The following is a 16693-nucleotide window of genomic DNA, read 5'->3' on the forward strand; positions in this document are numbered from 1 at the left end:
TAAGCGAATATTCGAAACTAGAAAAAGTTTTGTGATTTCATTCGTTTATTACCTCATCCTCATTTCAGTTTGCGAGGAAGTATGCGGACAAGGTCCAGTTTTCGAAAAGGATTCTATCTCGCTTTGTAACATGAAAGACGACGAATTGAAAGAATGGACCACGAATCCTGAGAAACTGAACGAGCTTGAAGGAAGGGTAAAAGGTTGGATAAAAAGGCTAGCCGAGATTTTGAAGGAAAGTGAACAGATCAGAAGAGAAGACGATTCATCTGGTGAGCTTAATCTCATATGATCCAAAAGTGTTAAAATTTTCTTCAATATTCTGTTAAAAATCTATTGTGTCCCTGTTACAAGCGAGCAAGTTCACATTTATAGAGATTATTTTTGTTCACACAAAGTTATGCGGTTTTTTTTCAATATGGCGCCGTTTTGTGAGGTTAAGATCCGAATGATCAAAAGTCTTTCAGTTGTACTTTGTATACCATGAAATACAATTGAAATACCTGCAGACTCGACTTCAGATGATAAACTAGATGAGATAGACTACAAATAGACAACAAAATAGTTGGATTAGTCAATTTGGATTCTTTTCTAGGTCCTCAGGGAGAACTAGAGTATTGGAAAAAACGAGGGGCTCAATTCTCACAAATAGCTTCCCAGCTCTACACGGACGAAGTACAAGCAACGGTATTGTGTTTGAGAATTGCCAGGCTGAAAATATTGAAGGAATGGCATGACACCGACAAGAGGGTTACTTTCTGTTACAACGAAGCCAAGGATAACGCAAAATTCATCCAAGCGTTGGAAAAAAATTGCCATTCCTTATATCTCGACGATCCAGTTAGTATTTTAAAGAAATTTAATTATAGTCGAAATTAATTTTTAGACGATCCGAGGTTGAGGCTTAACAGCTTCAACACTGCACTCAAGTAATTCTCACGGTATTTCTTTCAGGTCAAGATGAGAGAATCAATTCTTGGATTACTTCAGACAGTCCGTCTGATATACAACGTTTCTCAGTTCTACAATACATCTGAAAGAACTTCTGCTCTGATGGTTAAGGTGAATTTTTTATAATATGTGTTATTTAACCACGGTATTAAATTATGCCACCCCCAAAAATCACTCCTGGAGCCGCCACTGATAATAGTTGCATCTTCAGGTGGGTGAAGGTAAACTGAATTATTTGGTACCAAACGAAAAGATATATAATCAAGCAATGATAGTTTCCAGAACAATCAGAGCAGTTACAGAGTAGGTAAAATATATTCCTCCCTGACATTCAGTTTACCTTCACTCATGATTCAAATGGCGAGGATAAAAAAATCATCGGAATAGGGATGTATATTTTTCAGATAACCAATCAAATGATCGAAACTTGCAAAGACTACATCACCTGCAGAGGTCAAGAAAGTATATGGTCACAAGACAAAGACGTTATGAGGGAGAAACTAACGCACTGCATCATGTTGAATAGGGTTTATCGAAAAACTTACACACTTGTTAAAAGCCAGCCTGTTCTACCCGGTCAGAAGCAATTCAATTTTTCCGAGAACTACGTATTTGGAAAGTTCGATGTGTTTTGTAGAAGACTAACAAGAATTATTGCAACTTTTAATTTGATAGAGGACTACACCTCTTTGTTCAAAAAGAGAATGGAAGGATTACTATTGGGAGATGGTGAGTATATCTGCTAGAAAAATGAAATCCAGAATCGATACAAAGTTCAAGTATATACCTACTTTTTTCAGCTTTAGAGGAAGTTGTTCAAAATTTCAACGAAATACAATCTACGATAATCAATAAAAAGTACGATTATCTAGACCAAAGAAACACAGATTTTGATAACGACTTCAAGGCGTTCTTGGCCAAAACTGACGAATTGAAGGAGCATCTGAGTGAAATGATTGAGAGCAATTTTGAAAGCGTTTGGGAAACACCGCAAGGAATAAAATTTCTTGTGAGATTCGAAAAAGTAAGACTGGATTTTTTCTCTAGTCCGAATGCAACTTATTTTTCTCTTGCCACAAATTTGAAATTCTCTTCTTCACTTTGTTAGCCATAAAGGTTCAAAATTTTATATGATAACATCAGAGTGAATAGGTTGAAACTTTTTTGGGTTTTCTCTTACATTTGAAAGTCAAGGAATAAAAAAAAATTTACCTATCTATTGTATTCCCACTCCTTGTGAAAATAGGAGCAATAGCAATATAAATGCTATTAAAAGTGAGAAAATCCGAACATATCTATATATCCTCAACCGACAATAATTACATGATGAATTGAAATAATACAAATACCCTAATACTAATAACAGTGTCTAAGGTCTAGAAGAAAAGAGTTTGAAGATGTTAAGTGAGAAAACCCATAAAAATGTCAAAAATTCATGATCCTCTCGAAATATCAATTGATCTTCACAAATATGCTGATGTCCTCGTAACAAAAAATGCTTCTCAACTCCCAGTTCAATGAAGACATTTTCAAATAGTACACTTTATGTTCGAGTAGATAAAAATCATGGAAATTCCAATCTAGGAATATCATGTTCAAAAACTAAAGAATATTACTGGAATCGAATTGATTCTTTTCAAAAACTGATCAGTATTAAGCCTTTTCACAACAAAACTAATGTGATTTTGTAATCAATTTTTTATTGTAAAAAATTCTGACATTTCTTTTATTTATAAAAGGTGAGCGAAAAAATTCCTTTAGCGAAAATGGAAGATAAGTACGAAAGAATTCTGAAATATTGCGAGAAAGAAGTTGATCGAATTATAAAAATGTATAGAAAGGAAAAGGATGATCCACCCCTCCCATGTATGTTTCCTCCAATTGCAGGTGAGGATGGTTTTTATTTTCTTTTTTTTTAATTTTTACTCGGTTCTTTAAATAAAGGTTAATTTTTATGTTCACCTCATTGTAAACTTTTGAGACTACTAATGAAGGCATTTATTACTTCAACCCACTGAGAAATAATGCTATTTCAGCGTTTATTTACTTTCCTTGCTTCGTTCAGTATTTCGTTGGCCTCTCTGTGAAAAGCTATAGCTTTTTCAACCTACTATTCATTCACAATTCTGTTTATGCAGGACGCATCAAATGGGCTCGATCGTTAAAGAGCCACCTAGAAGAGCTCTTGACCAGTGTGACCAGTCACAATATACTGAAGAATCTACCAGCAACTCAAGAATTATCGAGAAGATACAACCAAGCTGAACAAACATTGAAGTCCTATGAAACAGACATGGTGGCAATATGGATGAATCAACAAGTGAGTGGCTTCTGTACCCTAAATGTCATTTTGTTCAACACTGTAATTATGTAAAGCTTCTTATTCAATTTTTCAAGGTGTGGGAAGTGGACAACTGCCTAAAAAGGAAACTAATAGCCGTGTGTCCCGAGCAACAAAAGCTGAAAGTCAACATGCATAACTCCATACCCCTCTTGATAAGAGAATCCGATCTCATGGCGAAGATGAGTTTACCCATACCCATAGTAGCGCTCACTCTGTACTCTAAAAAGGATTATTTCGCATCCATCCAGGATTCGTTGCAGGTTGTTCTTGTGAGGTCAATATGAAGCAGAAATTTCCAGGGTTTGTTTTTTCAGTACCTGATCGACGATTTGGTGAAGAATGTTAAAGGGGTGAAACAAGAAGTGAGGCCGTTATTCTTACCCCACCTGGTGAAGCTTATGCGAATCATTGAGCCAGGAATTAAGGAGCTGACATGGATTTCGTCCGACTGGAAGGAATTCACAGATAAAGCCAGCAATGCAATACTCAAGTTCAAAGTATTGGTGAGTAAAAATAATTCAAAAGAGAATCTGTTCTTCAAGCTTCAAACTATAAACTGGATGATTGGGGTGGAGGAAGGCAAGGCAGGAGAAATCATTCATTTATTCAATTCACAATTGAAGAGCCATCAGCTATTGTTTGACCCAGTCTGTATTCTATTACATATTGAAATCCTTCAAAAGCTAAAAACTTTTGCGAGTTAAGAGATGCATTATTATTAGTTCTTTCCAGTTTCATACTCCATAGATAGCAGCCTTACCAACTATGTTTGTGTGAAGGAATAGCACAAGATGGAGACGGTACGAAGTCAGCATGAGATCACCAATTTGCAACTACCCTTGTTGTCCAGTGCCTCTACCTTTCTCTAGGATTCTAAAACTAGAGGTTTCTTTTTTATGTATTTTTGTGTTTTCGGTGAAACTCACGTTATTTTAATCCCTAACTTGTCGAACTAACTTGTTCAACTAACTTATCTAAATAACTTGTTCAACTAACTTGTCCCACTAACTCGTTCAACTAGTTTATCTTACTAACTTGTTCTTTACAATTCCACAAGAAGGCATTCATTCATTCATTCATGCATTTATTCATTCATTAATTGCTGTATCCCGTTACCGGGAATAAATCTATAAAAAGACAATGAAAAATTAAAGGTGCGAGCAGACTTGTAATTTCTTAGGGCCAATTGCGAATGTGTGCCCTCCTGTGACTGAAGAGACCCAACCGTGACCTGCAGATCCTTCCACACTCAGGGCATGAATAGTCACCAACCAGATCTGGCCGCCGCTGTATCCTTCTCGAGTCTCCATTATGACTATACCAAAGAGCTCCATTGTGACCCATCCAACACTAGTTGTTGATTGGCATTAACTGATTTTAGGGATTGATGTAGTATATCCTTAAACCGCTGGCCTCCTGGTTTTCGGACTGCCTCTGTGAATTCGCCATACAGAGCTATTTTGCGGAGTGTTGTGTCTTGCATCCTCAGAATGTGGCCGCTCCATCTAAGTCGGGCCCTCGATATTTGTGTCTCAATTGTTGTACAACTCGCGCGTTGCAAGACTTCTGCATTCGAAACTTTGTGGAACCATTTGATGTGCATTATCTGTCTTAGATGACGTTGTTGCGTTTGTTCAAGCTGTTTAATATGTCGCCTGTAGGACGTCCAGCTTTCGCTTCCGCAAAGAAGCGTTGGGAGGATGACTGCTTTGTAAACAGCTGTCTTGGTCTTCAGATTGAGGTCGTGATTTTGAAACACTCTGACCTTTAGCTTCCGGAATGCCCGTGATGCCGAATTTATACGGTTGTGTATTTCCGTGTCTAAGTCTAGAGTTTCATTCTCCAGGCTGATATGTGTTTAAAGGCTTTCTGGTGGACTTACCAGGATTTTGGTATTGTCGATATTGAGTCTAAGGCCTAAAGCTTCGTATATATGTTTATAGGTGTCCAGCATTATCTGTAGATCCTCTGGGCTGCTAGCTATAAGTGCGCACTCGTCTGCATATTGAAGTTCCATGATAAACTTTGAACGGGTTTTTGCTCTGAGGCGCTTCAGGTTAGATAGGCCTCTATCAAATCTGAATCTTATTCCAAGACCTCTTACAGGCATACTCATGTCAGCAATTATCGAGACAGCTATGGCGAAAATATTGAACAGTAAAGGCGCTAACACGCAGCCTTGTTTTATTCCAGAGTTGGTGAAGAAATGGTCGGTTGTCGAGCCGTTACGCTGTATTCTAGCGGTGTTGTTGGTATGAAGGCTTTTACACACTGCTAAGAATTTTTGGGTACTCCAAGGCGTCCCATGATTTTCCACAGCGCTCTCCGATTCATCGAGTCGAAGGCCTTACTTAAATCGATGTAGGCTGTATAGATCCTTGATTGTTGTTCACGGGCCTTCTCTTGCAGCTGTCGCAGTCTGAAAATTAGGTCCACCGTACCTCGATTTGGTCGAAAGCCGCACTGGGATTCAGGTAAAAGCTTGTCTAAGAGTGGAATCAGACGATTAGCCATAATCTTCGAGAGAAGCAACGATATGCCCCTGTAATTGTTGCAATTTGACGTATCGCCTTTGTTCTTAAAGAGGTTGATAACCAAAGCGTCTCTGAAGTCTTGCGGCACATTTCCTTGTTCTCAGATCTTGCGGAATAGTGCTAGGAGACTATTGAAAATGTCTTCATCCAGAGCTTTGAATATCTCCGCTGGAACGCCGTCTAAACATGTTGACTTATCAATTTTCAATCGCACTTATGGTTTCCGACATTGATATTTCATTATCAAGCGATGTCATAGGACTATACGCAGGGAGCTGGTCTAAAATGGATAAATCCGAGTCGTTATTTTGATTCAAGACCTGTGAGTAATGCTCCTTCCATCTTTCGAGATTTTTTCTATCATCAGTTAGAATAGCTCCATGAGCATCTCTTACAGTCAAGTAAGCTTTTCTGCTTTGACCATAAACAGTTTTAATAGCTTCGAAAAAACGACCAAGAAGGCAACTATCCAACTAACTTGTTCTTTACAATTCTACAAGGAGGCAACCAACTTGTTCAACTTAATTGTCTAACTAACTCGTTCATCTAGTTTATACAACTAATTTTTTCTTTACACTTCCACAAGAAGGGGAGGTACTTCACAACGTCAGAGAAAATGTTACGAGCTGTCTCAGCATTGAAAAATTCTGGTTTTCACATCCAGTATGGCACTAAGTATACATTTCATTCACAGTCCTATAGAGTACATGACATCTACACCAATCGCGTACTAGAAGTTTTATCCACGATGCAGGCAGTTCAACTTCACGCACTCCCAGAACTGGACGAAAACCCATGGAACATTTCAGATTTCTGCGATAGGAGCGACGAGGCCTGTCGAGCTGCTGCTATCGAGTTGCATCGCAAAAGTTTGATGATTGAAGAGGCCGTCGAAGAGATCCTGTCGTTGATTAGAAGGTCAAGAATCGATATTCCTTCACAATCCGTAGACGAGATGTTCGTAGAAGGTTAACCCCCATCGAAGAAACTTTTTTCATTGAGATATGACGTTCTTTTTCTTATACAGATGAAAGTGGGAATCAATTAGAAGAAGGGACGCATCTATCGACGCAACCAACAGATTGGAGTTTGGTATGGGAATGTTTCGAGAAACCTCACCTTCTTCTAGGATCTGGGATGGCCAAGTCGATGCAAGATATGGTCAGAGGTGCCGTGAGTGAGATGAGGCGTTACTACAGCCGGAAAGTGATAGATGTTTTGGTTAAAGTCACTCGTCACTCTCTAGATGCTCTTATGAGGAGATTTTCTGTGAAGGGTAAGTTTGAGTTAGTTCAATTTATGCAATTATTGATCCTGTGGTTTTAGAGGAGCACAATCAGAAACCAATTTTCCTGCTGAATGCCATACTCATGATACCTAAAGTTTCCATTCAACCAAACTTAGATGAAGTGCAGGAGGTTCTTGCTCTGGCTGGAAAGAATATCACTTCAGTGTCCAAAGGGGTTGGTCAATGGTCAGGCGGCAAACTTCAGGTAGAGATTTCTTATGTTTGCATATCACAAAGTAAATGTAACATCCCCTCTGAACTTATGGTCAACCCCACACCAATGAAAGAGTACACTTGAGCTATAAATCCAAGAAATTGAACCAGATATCATGATAAAATACGAGTACCCGAAATATCTTATATTTAGAATATTCACTTTTCGATCGGCTAGCCCTTTTTAAGAACCAAAGCCAATAGGCTGTTCAAATACGATTGGATGAAGTTTTTACTCATTAGTTTCTTTTACTCTGAAAATTCCATTACTGACTAGTTAAAAACATTCAGGTGATTCCTTGCAGAATATAGTGTGGGTCTTCCATATCTATATTTAATTTAGCTTGATTTACTTAGAACAAATAAGGTCTCTTCTAATTCATCAGCAAAAAATACAAAGCGTGAGTCGTATAGACTGAAATCTTCGAACTTGAATTTACCTAGTACACGTTTTACATGCTGACATTAGTTTTTTGATTGCCTTCTTGCAGGAAATGACTGCTCATTCTTATTTCTGCCAATTTTCTTCTATCTAAAAAAATTGAGAATTGCTTTTCAAGAAGCATCTTTAGGGGGTTGTACTAAGCAGATGTTGTTCAAAAAAAAAAAGAAAGAAAGACCCACACAATTTTTCAGAAAGAATCACCCCTTCAATTTTTTCGCAACTATTCATTCGCAACCTATACAGGGTGAGTCTTTGACTCGTACGAATATTTTAACAGTGGATTCTGAAGGTCAAAAGAAAAACTTTCTTCCTTTACCATTTTTTCCGAATCTAAAAGATACAGGCTGTTGGAAAACTATTAAAAAAACGTTTTTATCGAATGAAATTTCGGAATATAGTTTTTTATTTATTTGATGAATCTTTTTCGAACACAAGATATCACCCACATCAAAATAAAATTCAAAGAATTCTTGAAACTAAGTTGGACGCAATCTAATGAATATTAGATGAACGTTTTTTAAAATGGAATTGTTCCTCATTTTTTCTTTTATAATGCGAGGTTTTCGAGTAATTCGATGTTAACACATTTAATATACATATTTATGAAATTCGAAAAATGGCTTTCACTTTGACCGAATGCAACTCTTCATAAAAAATCCACAGATGTGTAGTGTCAAAGATTTAGCTAAGTATTCTGAAGGAAATTTTGTTTTTCCAGGGGTGGCACAGCTTATTCAGAAACCTTAAAATGGCTATATCTTTTTATAAGGGGCGAATCGAAAAAAATTGTATAGACAAAAAGTGTTTCTTCTGACCACAAGAATCAACTGTTGAAATATTTGTACGAGTCAAAGACTCACCCTGTATATTAAAACTGTATACCTACATACAGGATGTGCCTTAATGATATTCGGATATTTAGGGGTGTGAATCTGCATGATCTACTTCATAAACTTGTATCTTTTAAAAAGATACGAAAAAACGAAAAACTTTATTGGATTTTCACACAAAAAAAATTGGAATCAAATATTTTCAACACTGCTTCAGATATCCCAGTGAAATTCGTAGAAGATCTTATACTTTTCAGGGTAATTCTATTTGTTCCAAAAATGTATTCTTCAATAATTAGGATGATATAGGACAATATCTTCGAAGATAGGGCCTGATGAGTCGGTGTCTATAATACGTTCGCTACTGTTCAGGCTGAAAAGTTTTTTGTTTGTGTTATAGAATATTCATTTTCACTAATTGATGGCACATACCAAATTTCACTATTATTGAGGAAATATCGAGGAAATATAGTGTACAAGTATCATAAGAGGAAGTTATTCTAGTGCTTAGATTGTTGTTGTAAAAGTAGATTCTCAACTGCCTTTGTAATTTATAGTGATGTCCATTCACGAACCATTTATTAATGAAATTTTCTTCTTTTTTTTCACACACTCACAACCTGTCACTATTCACAATAAACCACTGTCCTGCCCTGCAAACTCTGGACCGAACGATATTTTTTTCCAATAATTCGGGCAATATTGCCAATTTCCACCGTCACCAAATGACTCATTATTGGAATGACCAATAATTTTTGAATTCCAATTTTGCACGCACGTATCAATTTTTCGTTTTGAATTTTTTGATTTTTGGTCAATGATCGAACGATAATTCACTGAACCATCGTTCCACTCAAACATCCACAATACAACTCACTTACTCACACTTTCGGCACTACACACCACGCTTTGTACATTGCCCCAAGGGAAGAAGGTCGATGCAACCAAGAAGGGATGGAAAAAATTGGCGGGTCGCAGCTCAAACATAAGGGATATTGTAAATCAATCTCGTTTGCAACAGCGGACCCTGAAAGGAGTCGTTAAACTCAAGCAAGAAGACGACCTGAAGACCAGGAGGAGGAAATTCTACAGGCTGGCTAGTGAGGATAAACCCTCTTTCCCGCTGCAGCATAGGAACTTCTATAACCACGTCATGGAGAACAAGGAAGTTGTTAAAGCTTTGTCGCTATTGTCAACCTGTACTCAGGACTTGAAACAAGTGAGTAATAATTAACGTTTTCGAAAATATTCATATTTCCGCACGCCAACACTGATCATGATCGATCTGTGTTAACGATAATTGTTAAAATCATAAGAAAATTCGTTGGAAGGCTAGGAAAAACAAGCATATTGTATGGTGATTTTTGGAGAAATGTTCCATTCTACACTGCTCAAGAATTGGGGGGGAACATTGGCGTATCGGTTATGATATATGTGAAGAAAAATACGAAAAGGTGTTAGGTACAGGGTGGGCAAAATTCGTTGTCTACTGAGGGGATTTTTCACATTTTCATTTTAAAGTCAGAAAATCGAGGTTTTCGTTGGACCACCTTATAAATAGACACCTACTTCAATATGTACAGAGTGCGCAAAATTCGTTGTCGATCTCGAGAACTATAGCAGCTAGAAGAAAATGGATGATACATTTCCCAGATCTGGTGCCCATTCCAGCATTTATAATACACTTATCAGAAGAGTAAGAACTCTTCCACTATTTTACCTGTCAATTCGTTATCGATGGACATTTTGAAACGAAATTTCAGGATCAGATAGTTCTCGACGAGATCTTCAACATTAGGTATAGCAAAACCCTTCATCCCTATTCAAAATCAAGGGGTTGTGCTTACCCCCTTTAGGGGTTTCAGTTACGGGGATGCATAAAGCTGAAACGTTGCTCCCCCTCGAATCAGAAATTAACGGGTCCGAGCAATTTTCGTTGGACCACCCGGTGTACAGGGTGGGCAAATTTCGATTTTTTAGTACTACAGCTTTTAAACCAGTGGAGATAGACAAAATCTGATACCCCATTCTCGTTCTCTTTTTCTGAGAAACTAACAAGAGTAGTAGTCATTTTTGGGTACCTTCTTCTGTTTTCGAGTTATAAGCGAAAATTGGAAAAATTTCGATTTCGATATAAATTTATATCTCAGATAATACTGATGATAGAGCTCTGAAATTAAAAGATTTTATTCAGGCATTTTTTAAGTAGAATCCAGTTATGTTTTTTCAAATGGGAACTCTAGATTTCTGTGCAATGTTTTGAAAGCTTAATTTTTACTGATTTCAAAAATACATAACATCATATGGTTTGTTTCAATATAAATAATAGAAAATGGTCATAAATCTTTTTTTCTCAATATTTCTATGGTTTCAACTTCTGACGAGCACATAAAAATAGAGCTTACTATAACAAGAGCAGTCTCTTTCCGGCAATGTTATTCTTTCTATGCTTTTCACTAATGTTCACAAAATTTGAGATGTAAAAATGTATGAAATATATCTAGATTCAAATTTTGTGATAATCTGTGAAAAGCATAAAAAGAATGACATTTCCGGAAGGAGAATGCTCTTGTTATAGGAAGCTCTATTTTTCTGTGCTCGTCAAAAGTTGAAACCATAGAAATATTGAGAAAAAAGGTTTTTGACCATATTCTAGTATTTATATTGATACCAACCATATGATTTTATATATATAAACATAACTTTGGGTCATAGCTTCGTAATTAAAAATCCTGCTAAAAAGGCAAGCACGCCACTGGATTCTACATGAAAAGTGCCTGAATAATGTTTTAATTTCAAAGCTCTATCATCAGTATTAGCTGAGATATAAATTCATTTCGAAATCACCATTTTTTCAATTTTCGCTTATAATTCGAAAACAAAAGAAAGTGGCCAAAAATGACTACTACTCTTGTTAGTTTCTCAGAAAAAGAGAATGAGAATGGGGTATCAGATTTTGTCTATCTCCACTTGTTTAAAAGCTGTAGTGCTAAAACATCTAAATTTGCCCACCCTGTACAGTTAAAGGATAGGTAGGTTAGGTAGGGAAATGAAAAAAATAAAGTTTGCCACGAGGACCATATTTTGAGTGTGTAATAAGCGAACATACGTGTCTCCACATGGTATGTAGAGTAATACACTTCAAGTTTATAGTAATGTTTCTGTAGCAAGTACTCACTCCAGAACACATCTTGTGATCTTGTGTATCTTGGATATAATCGATATGTCTTATGCCTTTATTCAATCGCTACCTAGGAAATCACTCAATTCCTGCAAAAATGGAGACCTTACTACATATTATGGAGGAACGAAAAATCACACAGAGAACTACTGGGAGCTTGTCTAGCAGAATATGAAACTTCTCTTCGCAAGCATGAAGAGCTCAACACCAGGCTAGAAACAGAGCCGGAGGTAGTCTTCATCGGTATCAGTTTGGCCATCTCAACTGAAAAATTGAAATACGGACTGAGCACAGAAATTAAGAGCTGCACCCACAGGTATTTTGAACCCTACTTATTTTTTTATTTATTTCGAATTACAATACAAACTTCGAAAATAATTTCATCAAGAGATTGAGTTCTTTTTTTAAACTTCTATTCATTCTAATTTTTCAAGTTTCAATCATTCAGACCTTGAGGTAGATCAAAACGAAGCGAATATATGATTCTTAATAGAATAGGTCAAGCTATGAAGAAAAAATATAAGCGAGAAATGGACTACGTATATGCTGTCATCAACGAAATGGAAAGAAAACTGGAAAGGACAATAAGAGATTTGGATGACGTCAGAATGATAATGGATACCTTGAAAAAAATACGAGCACAGGAGGTGGATATGGAGTTGAAAATAGAACCAGTAGAGGTGGGAATTATTTCAATTTCCTTCCTGTCATACTTTAATGTATAACACCATGTAATTCGACAAATATTCTTTTACAGGAAGCTTTCAACGTTCTAAGCCGTTTCAACGTGATGGTTGAAAGAGAAATAATTGATCAGGTGGACAATTTAAGGTACACTTGGAATAAGCTACAGGCTAGAGCTCTCAAGGTTCAAGGTAACCTCCTGGATATGCAACCACAGTTCCAGAATGATTTGAAAAACAATCTCGAAAAATTCAGATTGGATAAGCTGGATTACTGCAACGAATACAGGGTTGCTGGTCCTATGCAGCCTGGTTTAACCCCCAGAGAAGCTTCAGACAGACTTATATCCTTCCAGGTATGAAATTATTTTGTGAAGTTAGGCCAAGCTCTTAGCCTCAACATTTGGGTCTTCTTTTCTCAAAAATTTTCGTCGATTAGTCAATCGATCATACTGCGAAGTGGGTTTAAACTACACGGACTTAACTGATGTTCTTTTTTCAAAGAATCGCTTCGAAGGTATGTGGAGGAAGCTTCAAACATACCAAAATGGAGAAGAGCTATTCGGCTTACCTACAACTGATTATCCAGACTTAGCACAGATCCGTAAAGAACTGAACCTACTCCAGAAGCTCTACAAATTGTATAACGATGTAATTGACAGGGTGAACAGTTACTATGATATACCCTGGGAAGACGTCAATATAGAGGAGATAAATAACGAGTTGATGGAATTCCAAAATAGATGCAGAAAACTACCGAAAGGTGAAATAATATTGAAACACCTTCGGTTAATTAATTAACCAAGCACTATTTATTTAGCAATATTTACCATTATGTAACAATTTGTATCCCTTTCTGCACTTTGATCACTAGTTCACTGTAACTGTAACACTATAACATAAAATGCATATTAAAAAAAAATGCCCTGTCTCTTACTTATTCGTATAATTTCAATACTTTCATTATAGAAATGTTTGAAAAAGTTCTTAGACTAAATTTTAAAAAATTGAAGGTTTGAAGGAATGGCCTGCCTTTTTTGCCCTCAAGAAAACGATTGACGACTTCAATGACATGTGTCCTCTTCTGGAACTAATGGCAAATAAGGCAATGAAACCAAGACACTGGCAAAGGATCATGGAATCACTCCACCATGTTTTCGAATTCGAAAGTGAAGGCTTCTGTTTAAAGAACATACTGGAGGCGCCATTACTATCTCATAAGGAAGATATTGAAGTAAGTTATTCTATCACTTCTCCTCATCAATATGAAATGCCCCTATCTTTTCTTTCCCACCCTTCACCCCCAAGAATATGTTCGCTGGAAGGTTTAGAATTTCAATGTTTCATGTATATCTAGGTACTTCTGCATAGAACATAACTACTATTATTAATGAAAATCGCAATTTTAAGGACATCTGTATATCCGCCATGAAAGAGAAAGACATTGAGGCAAAACTTCGACAAGTGACGAACGAATGGTCAGTCCATGAACTCACTTTCATGACATTCAACAATAGAGGCGAGCTCTTACTGAGAGGGGATACAACAGCGGAAACTATAGGACAACTGGAGGACAGCCTGATGATTTTGGGATCGCTTTTGTCGAACAGGTGACTAAGCTTTTACTATGAAATCAATTTCATCGACTATAAGTTTCTTCGTAGAAGAAAACTTGAAAGAACTTACTTCTTCTAGGTACAATGCTCCATTCAAGAAGCAAATCCAGCAATGGGTTCACGATCTATCCAACACCAACGAGATATTGGAACGTTGGTTGCTGGTTCAGAATATGTGGGTGTACTTGGAAGCTGTCTTTGTGGGTGGGGATATTGCCAAACAATTGCCTAAAGAAGCCAAGAGGTTCTCGAAAATAGACAAATCTTGGCAGAAGATTATGCAGAGAGCCCATGAGACACCAGGCGTCGTTTCCTGCTGCGTTGGTGAGTGAGTAGAAAATCCTTCAGCTATTGAAATAAATCTTAAATGGTATCCCGAAACATAGGAATAAATACAACAATATTTCAATAGGCTACAGATGAATATTTCTGAAAGGTTTACGACATAGTCAACAACAATAAAATTAATCTATCTTCTAGGTGACGATCTCTTGAAGCAGCTTCTACCACATCTCCAAGAACAACTGGAGCTCTGCCAAAAATCCCTGAGCGGTTATCTAGAGAAAAAACGTACGATGTTTCCAAGGTTCTTCTTTGTTTCGGATCCTGCACTACTGGAGATCCTGGGCCAAGCATCAGATTCCCACACCATACAGAACCATTTGCTGTCCATTTTTGACAACACTAGATGGGTGAAGTTCCACGATATAGAATACAACAAGATAACCGCCATTATATCGTCCGAAAACGAAATGATTCCACTGGAAAAGGCTGTTAGAGCTGAGGGAAGTGTTGAGCAATGGCTCACTCAGCTACTTATGATGTCACAGTCTTCATTGCATTCAATCATACGCCAGGCTTATGCAATGATCAACGATCCAAATTTCAATCTCCTTCAGTTCTTGGACAAAATGCCAGCTCAGGTAAATGTTAAGCCTCCCAGATTTGAATATTATTCGTGCAATGCGAAATAGATAGGCGTTAATTTACAAAAAAGAGCTCCACATTAGGCATTCATATGATCTCCAGGACTTTGAATAGAGTTGCAGCCTACTTTTGAGCTTAACTGTTGCTTTTGTGAACTTTTTTCAGCTTTGCAATGAAAGCGCAATAATCTTCTTTTGTTTCTTGTTAGATTGGATTGTTGGGCCTCCAGATGATATGGACCAGAGATGCAGAATTAGCATTGATGCAAGCAAGACATGACAAGAAGCAGATGCCCGACACCAACAACAAATTCTTAGAATTGCTGAATACACTGATAGACCAGACTACAAGAGATCTGACCAAAATAGAACGAACCAAATTCGAAACATTGATCACTATTCACGTTCATCAAAGAGATATATTCGATATATTGGTCAGTATTGCATCTGTTGAGCGCTTTAAATTTTTTGATGTATTGATGTTATTCCGTAGTGTCGACTGAATGTGAGGCATGTTAACGATTTCGAATGGTTGAAGCAATGTAGATTCTACTTCAAAGAAGACCAGGACAAAACCCTTATCGTAATCACTGATGTGACTTTCTCTTATCAGAATGAGTATTTGGGGTGTACGGACAGATTGGTTATTACACCTCTCACAGACAGGTCAGTTGAGTGTTAATGTCGCAAGAAAAACGAGATACATCTAGATACTACTTCCGTATAATTCAATCATTGAAAAATTCAATCTTGAATGTATTATTATTATCTTTCTGCCCGATAACGATGATAATCCTGACTTGGGGATGTATTTCTTAAGGAACTATAAGTTGGATACTTCAAAGATATTGTTCTCTCTAACGCCATCTCTCAGTTAAAGCAAGAATCCTGTCCCGCCACTCCACAGGTTCCTAGACGAATAGTTTAGAGCTACTAATTCCTGCATCTTGAATGTATTTCTTTCATTTTCAGATGCTATATAACCTTAGCTCAGGCGCTAGTTATGAGTATGGGAGGAGCCCCATGTGGTCCAGCTGGAACTGGAAAAACTGAGACAGTGAAGGACATGGGGAAGACTCTTGCGAAATATGTCGTAGTATTCAATTGCTCCGATCAGATGGATTACAGAGGATTAGGGAGAATATATAAAGGTTATTGGAATGGGGAATTCTCCTCAATTTGCATAGCAAGTTTAAACTGCATGAATTTTTCAAATGCACCGCGGAAACTATTCAAAATCATTCTTCAAACATGAGGTTTTAAAATTCAAATCGCTTAGTTTCTAGTACAAATAACAGCTGTTGATAAGTACTCACTGGCGAGCCTCAACAGCAACCGGCCATAAAAATCCCATTAAATTTTACGTCCTTCTCGTTCGTCGCAGACTTCATAGGCAGCCATCTATGTCTATCTCATCAAGATAGTGTATTTGTTGTCCTTCATTATCAACGCATATTTCAGTCGATATTGCCAACTTGTGCAATGGAAACAAAACGCTTTAAATTTTAAATACCAATTTTCATTTTTCATTTTTAAGTACTTAAAATATTTTTTTTGGGAATCGGTTGAAATGGTTATTTCAAAATGTGACGTTTCAAGGATATTTCATAAATAGTACATCATTTTCGTCAGAAGGAGTATTCCCTATTCAGATATAATATAACTGAACTACAAATCGCAAT

At 37.1% G+C, this 16693-nt stretch overlaps 1 protein-coding gene across 1 annotated transcript in view; it reads left to right on the forward strand.

Annotated features, from left to right (window-relative positions):
- The window catches only part of LOC123319395 (dynein axonemal heavy chain 5), a 35279-nt gene that overhangs the window by 1863 nt on the left and 16723 nt on the right, over positions 1–16693 (forward strand). Inside the window, exons 3-26 of the mRNA XM_044906333.1 lie at positions 69–272; positions 596–840; positions 955–1062; positions 1356–1680; positions 1752–1975; positions 2691–2838; positions 3090–3271; positions 3349–3555; positions 3610–3798; positions 6524–6797; positions 6857–7105; positions 7156–7322; positions 9537–9824; positions 11861–12102; positions 12280–12466; positions 12544–12825; positions 12974–13232; positions 13483–13703; positions 13880–14079; positions 14165–14409; positions 14566–15008; positions 15221–15445; positions 15505–15677; positions 15984–16162. Coding sequence (XP_044762268.1) covers positions 69–272; positions 596–840; positions 955–1062; positions 1356–1680; positions 1752–1975; positions 2691–2838; positions 3090–3271; positions 3349–3555; positions 3610–3798; positions 6524–6797; positions 6857–7105; positions 7156–7322; positions 9537–9824; positions 11861–12102; positions 12280–12466; positions 12544–12825; positions 12974–13232; positions 13483–13703; positions 13880–14079; positions 14165–14409; positions 14566–15008; positions 15221–15445; positions 15505–15677; positions 15984–16162 — 5466 coding nt within the window. The remainder of the gene's footprint in view (positions 1–68; positions 273–595; positions 841–954; positions 1063–1355; positions 1681–1751; positions 1976–2690; positions 2839–3089; positions 3272–3348; positions 3556–3609; positions 3799–6523; positions 6798–6856; positions 7106–7155; positions 7323–9536; positions 9825–11860; positions 12103–12279; positions 12467–12543; positions 12826–12973; positions 13233–13482; positions 13704–13879; positions 14080–14164; positions 14410–14565; positions 15009–15220; positions 15446–15504; positions 15678–15983; positions 16163–16693) is intronic.

Source organism: Coccinella septempunctata, chromosome 1, assembly GCF_907165205.1.
Source record: "Coccinella septempunctata chromosome 1, icCocSept1.1, whole genome shotgun sequence".
Lineage (NCBI taxonomy): Eukaryota > Metazoa > Arthropoda > Insecta > Coleoptera > Coccinellidae > Coccinella > Coccinella septempunctata.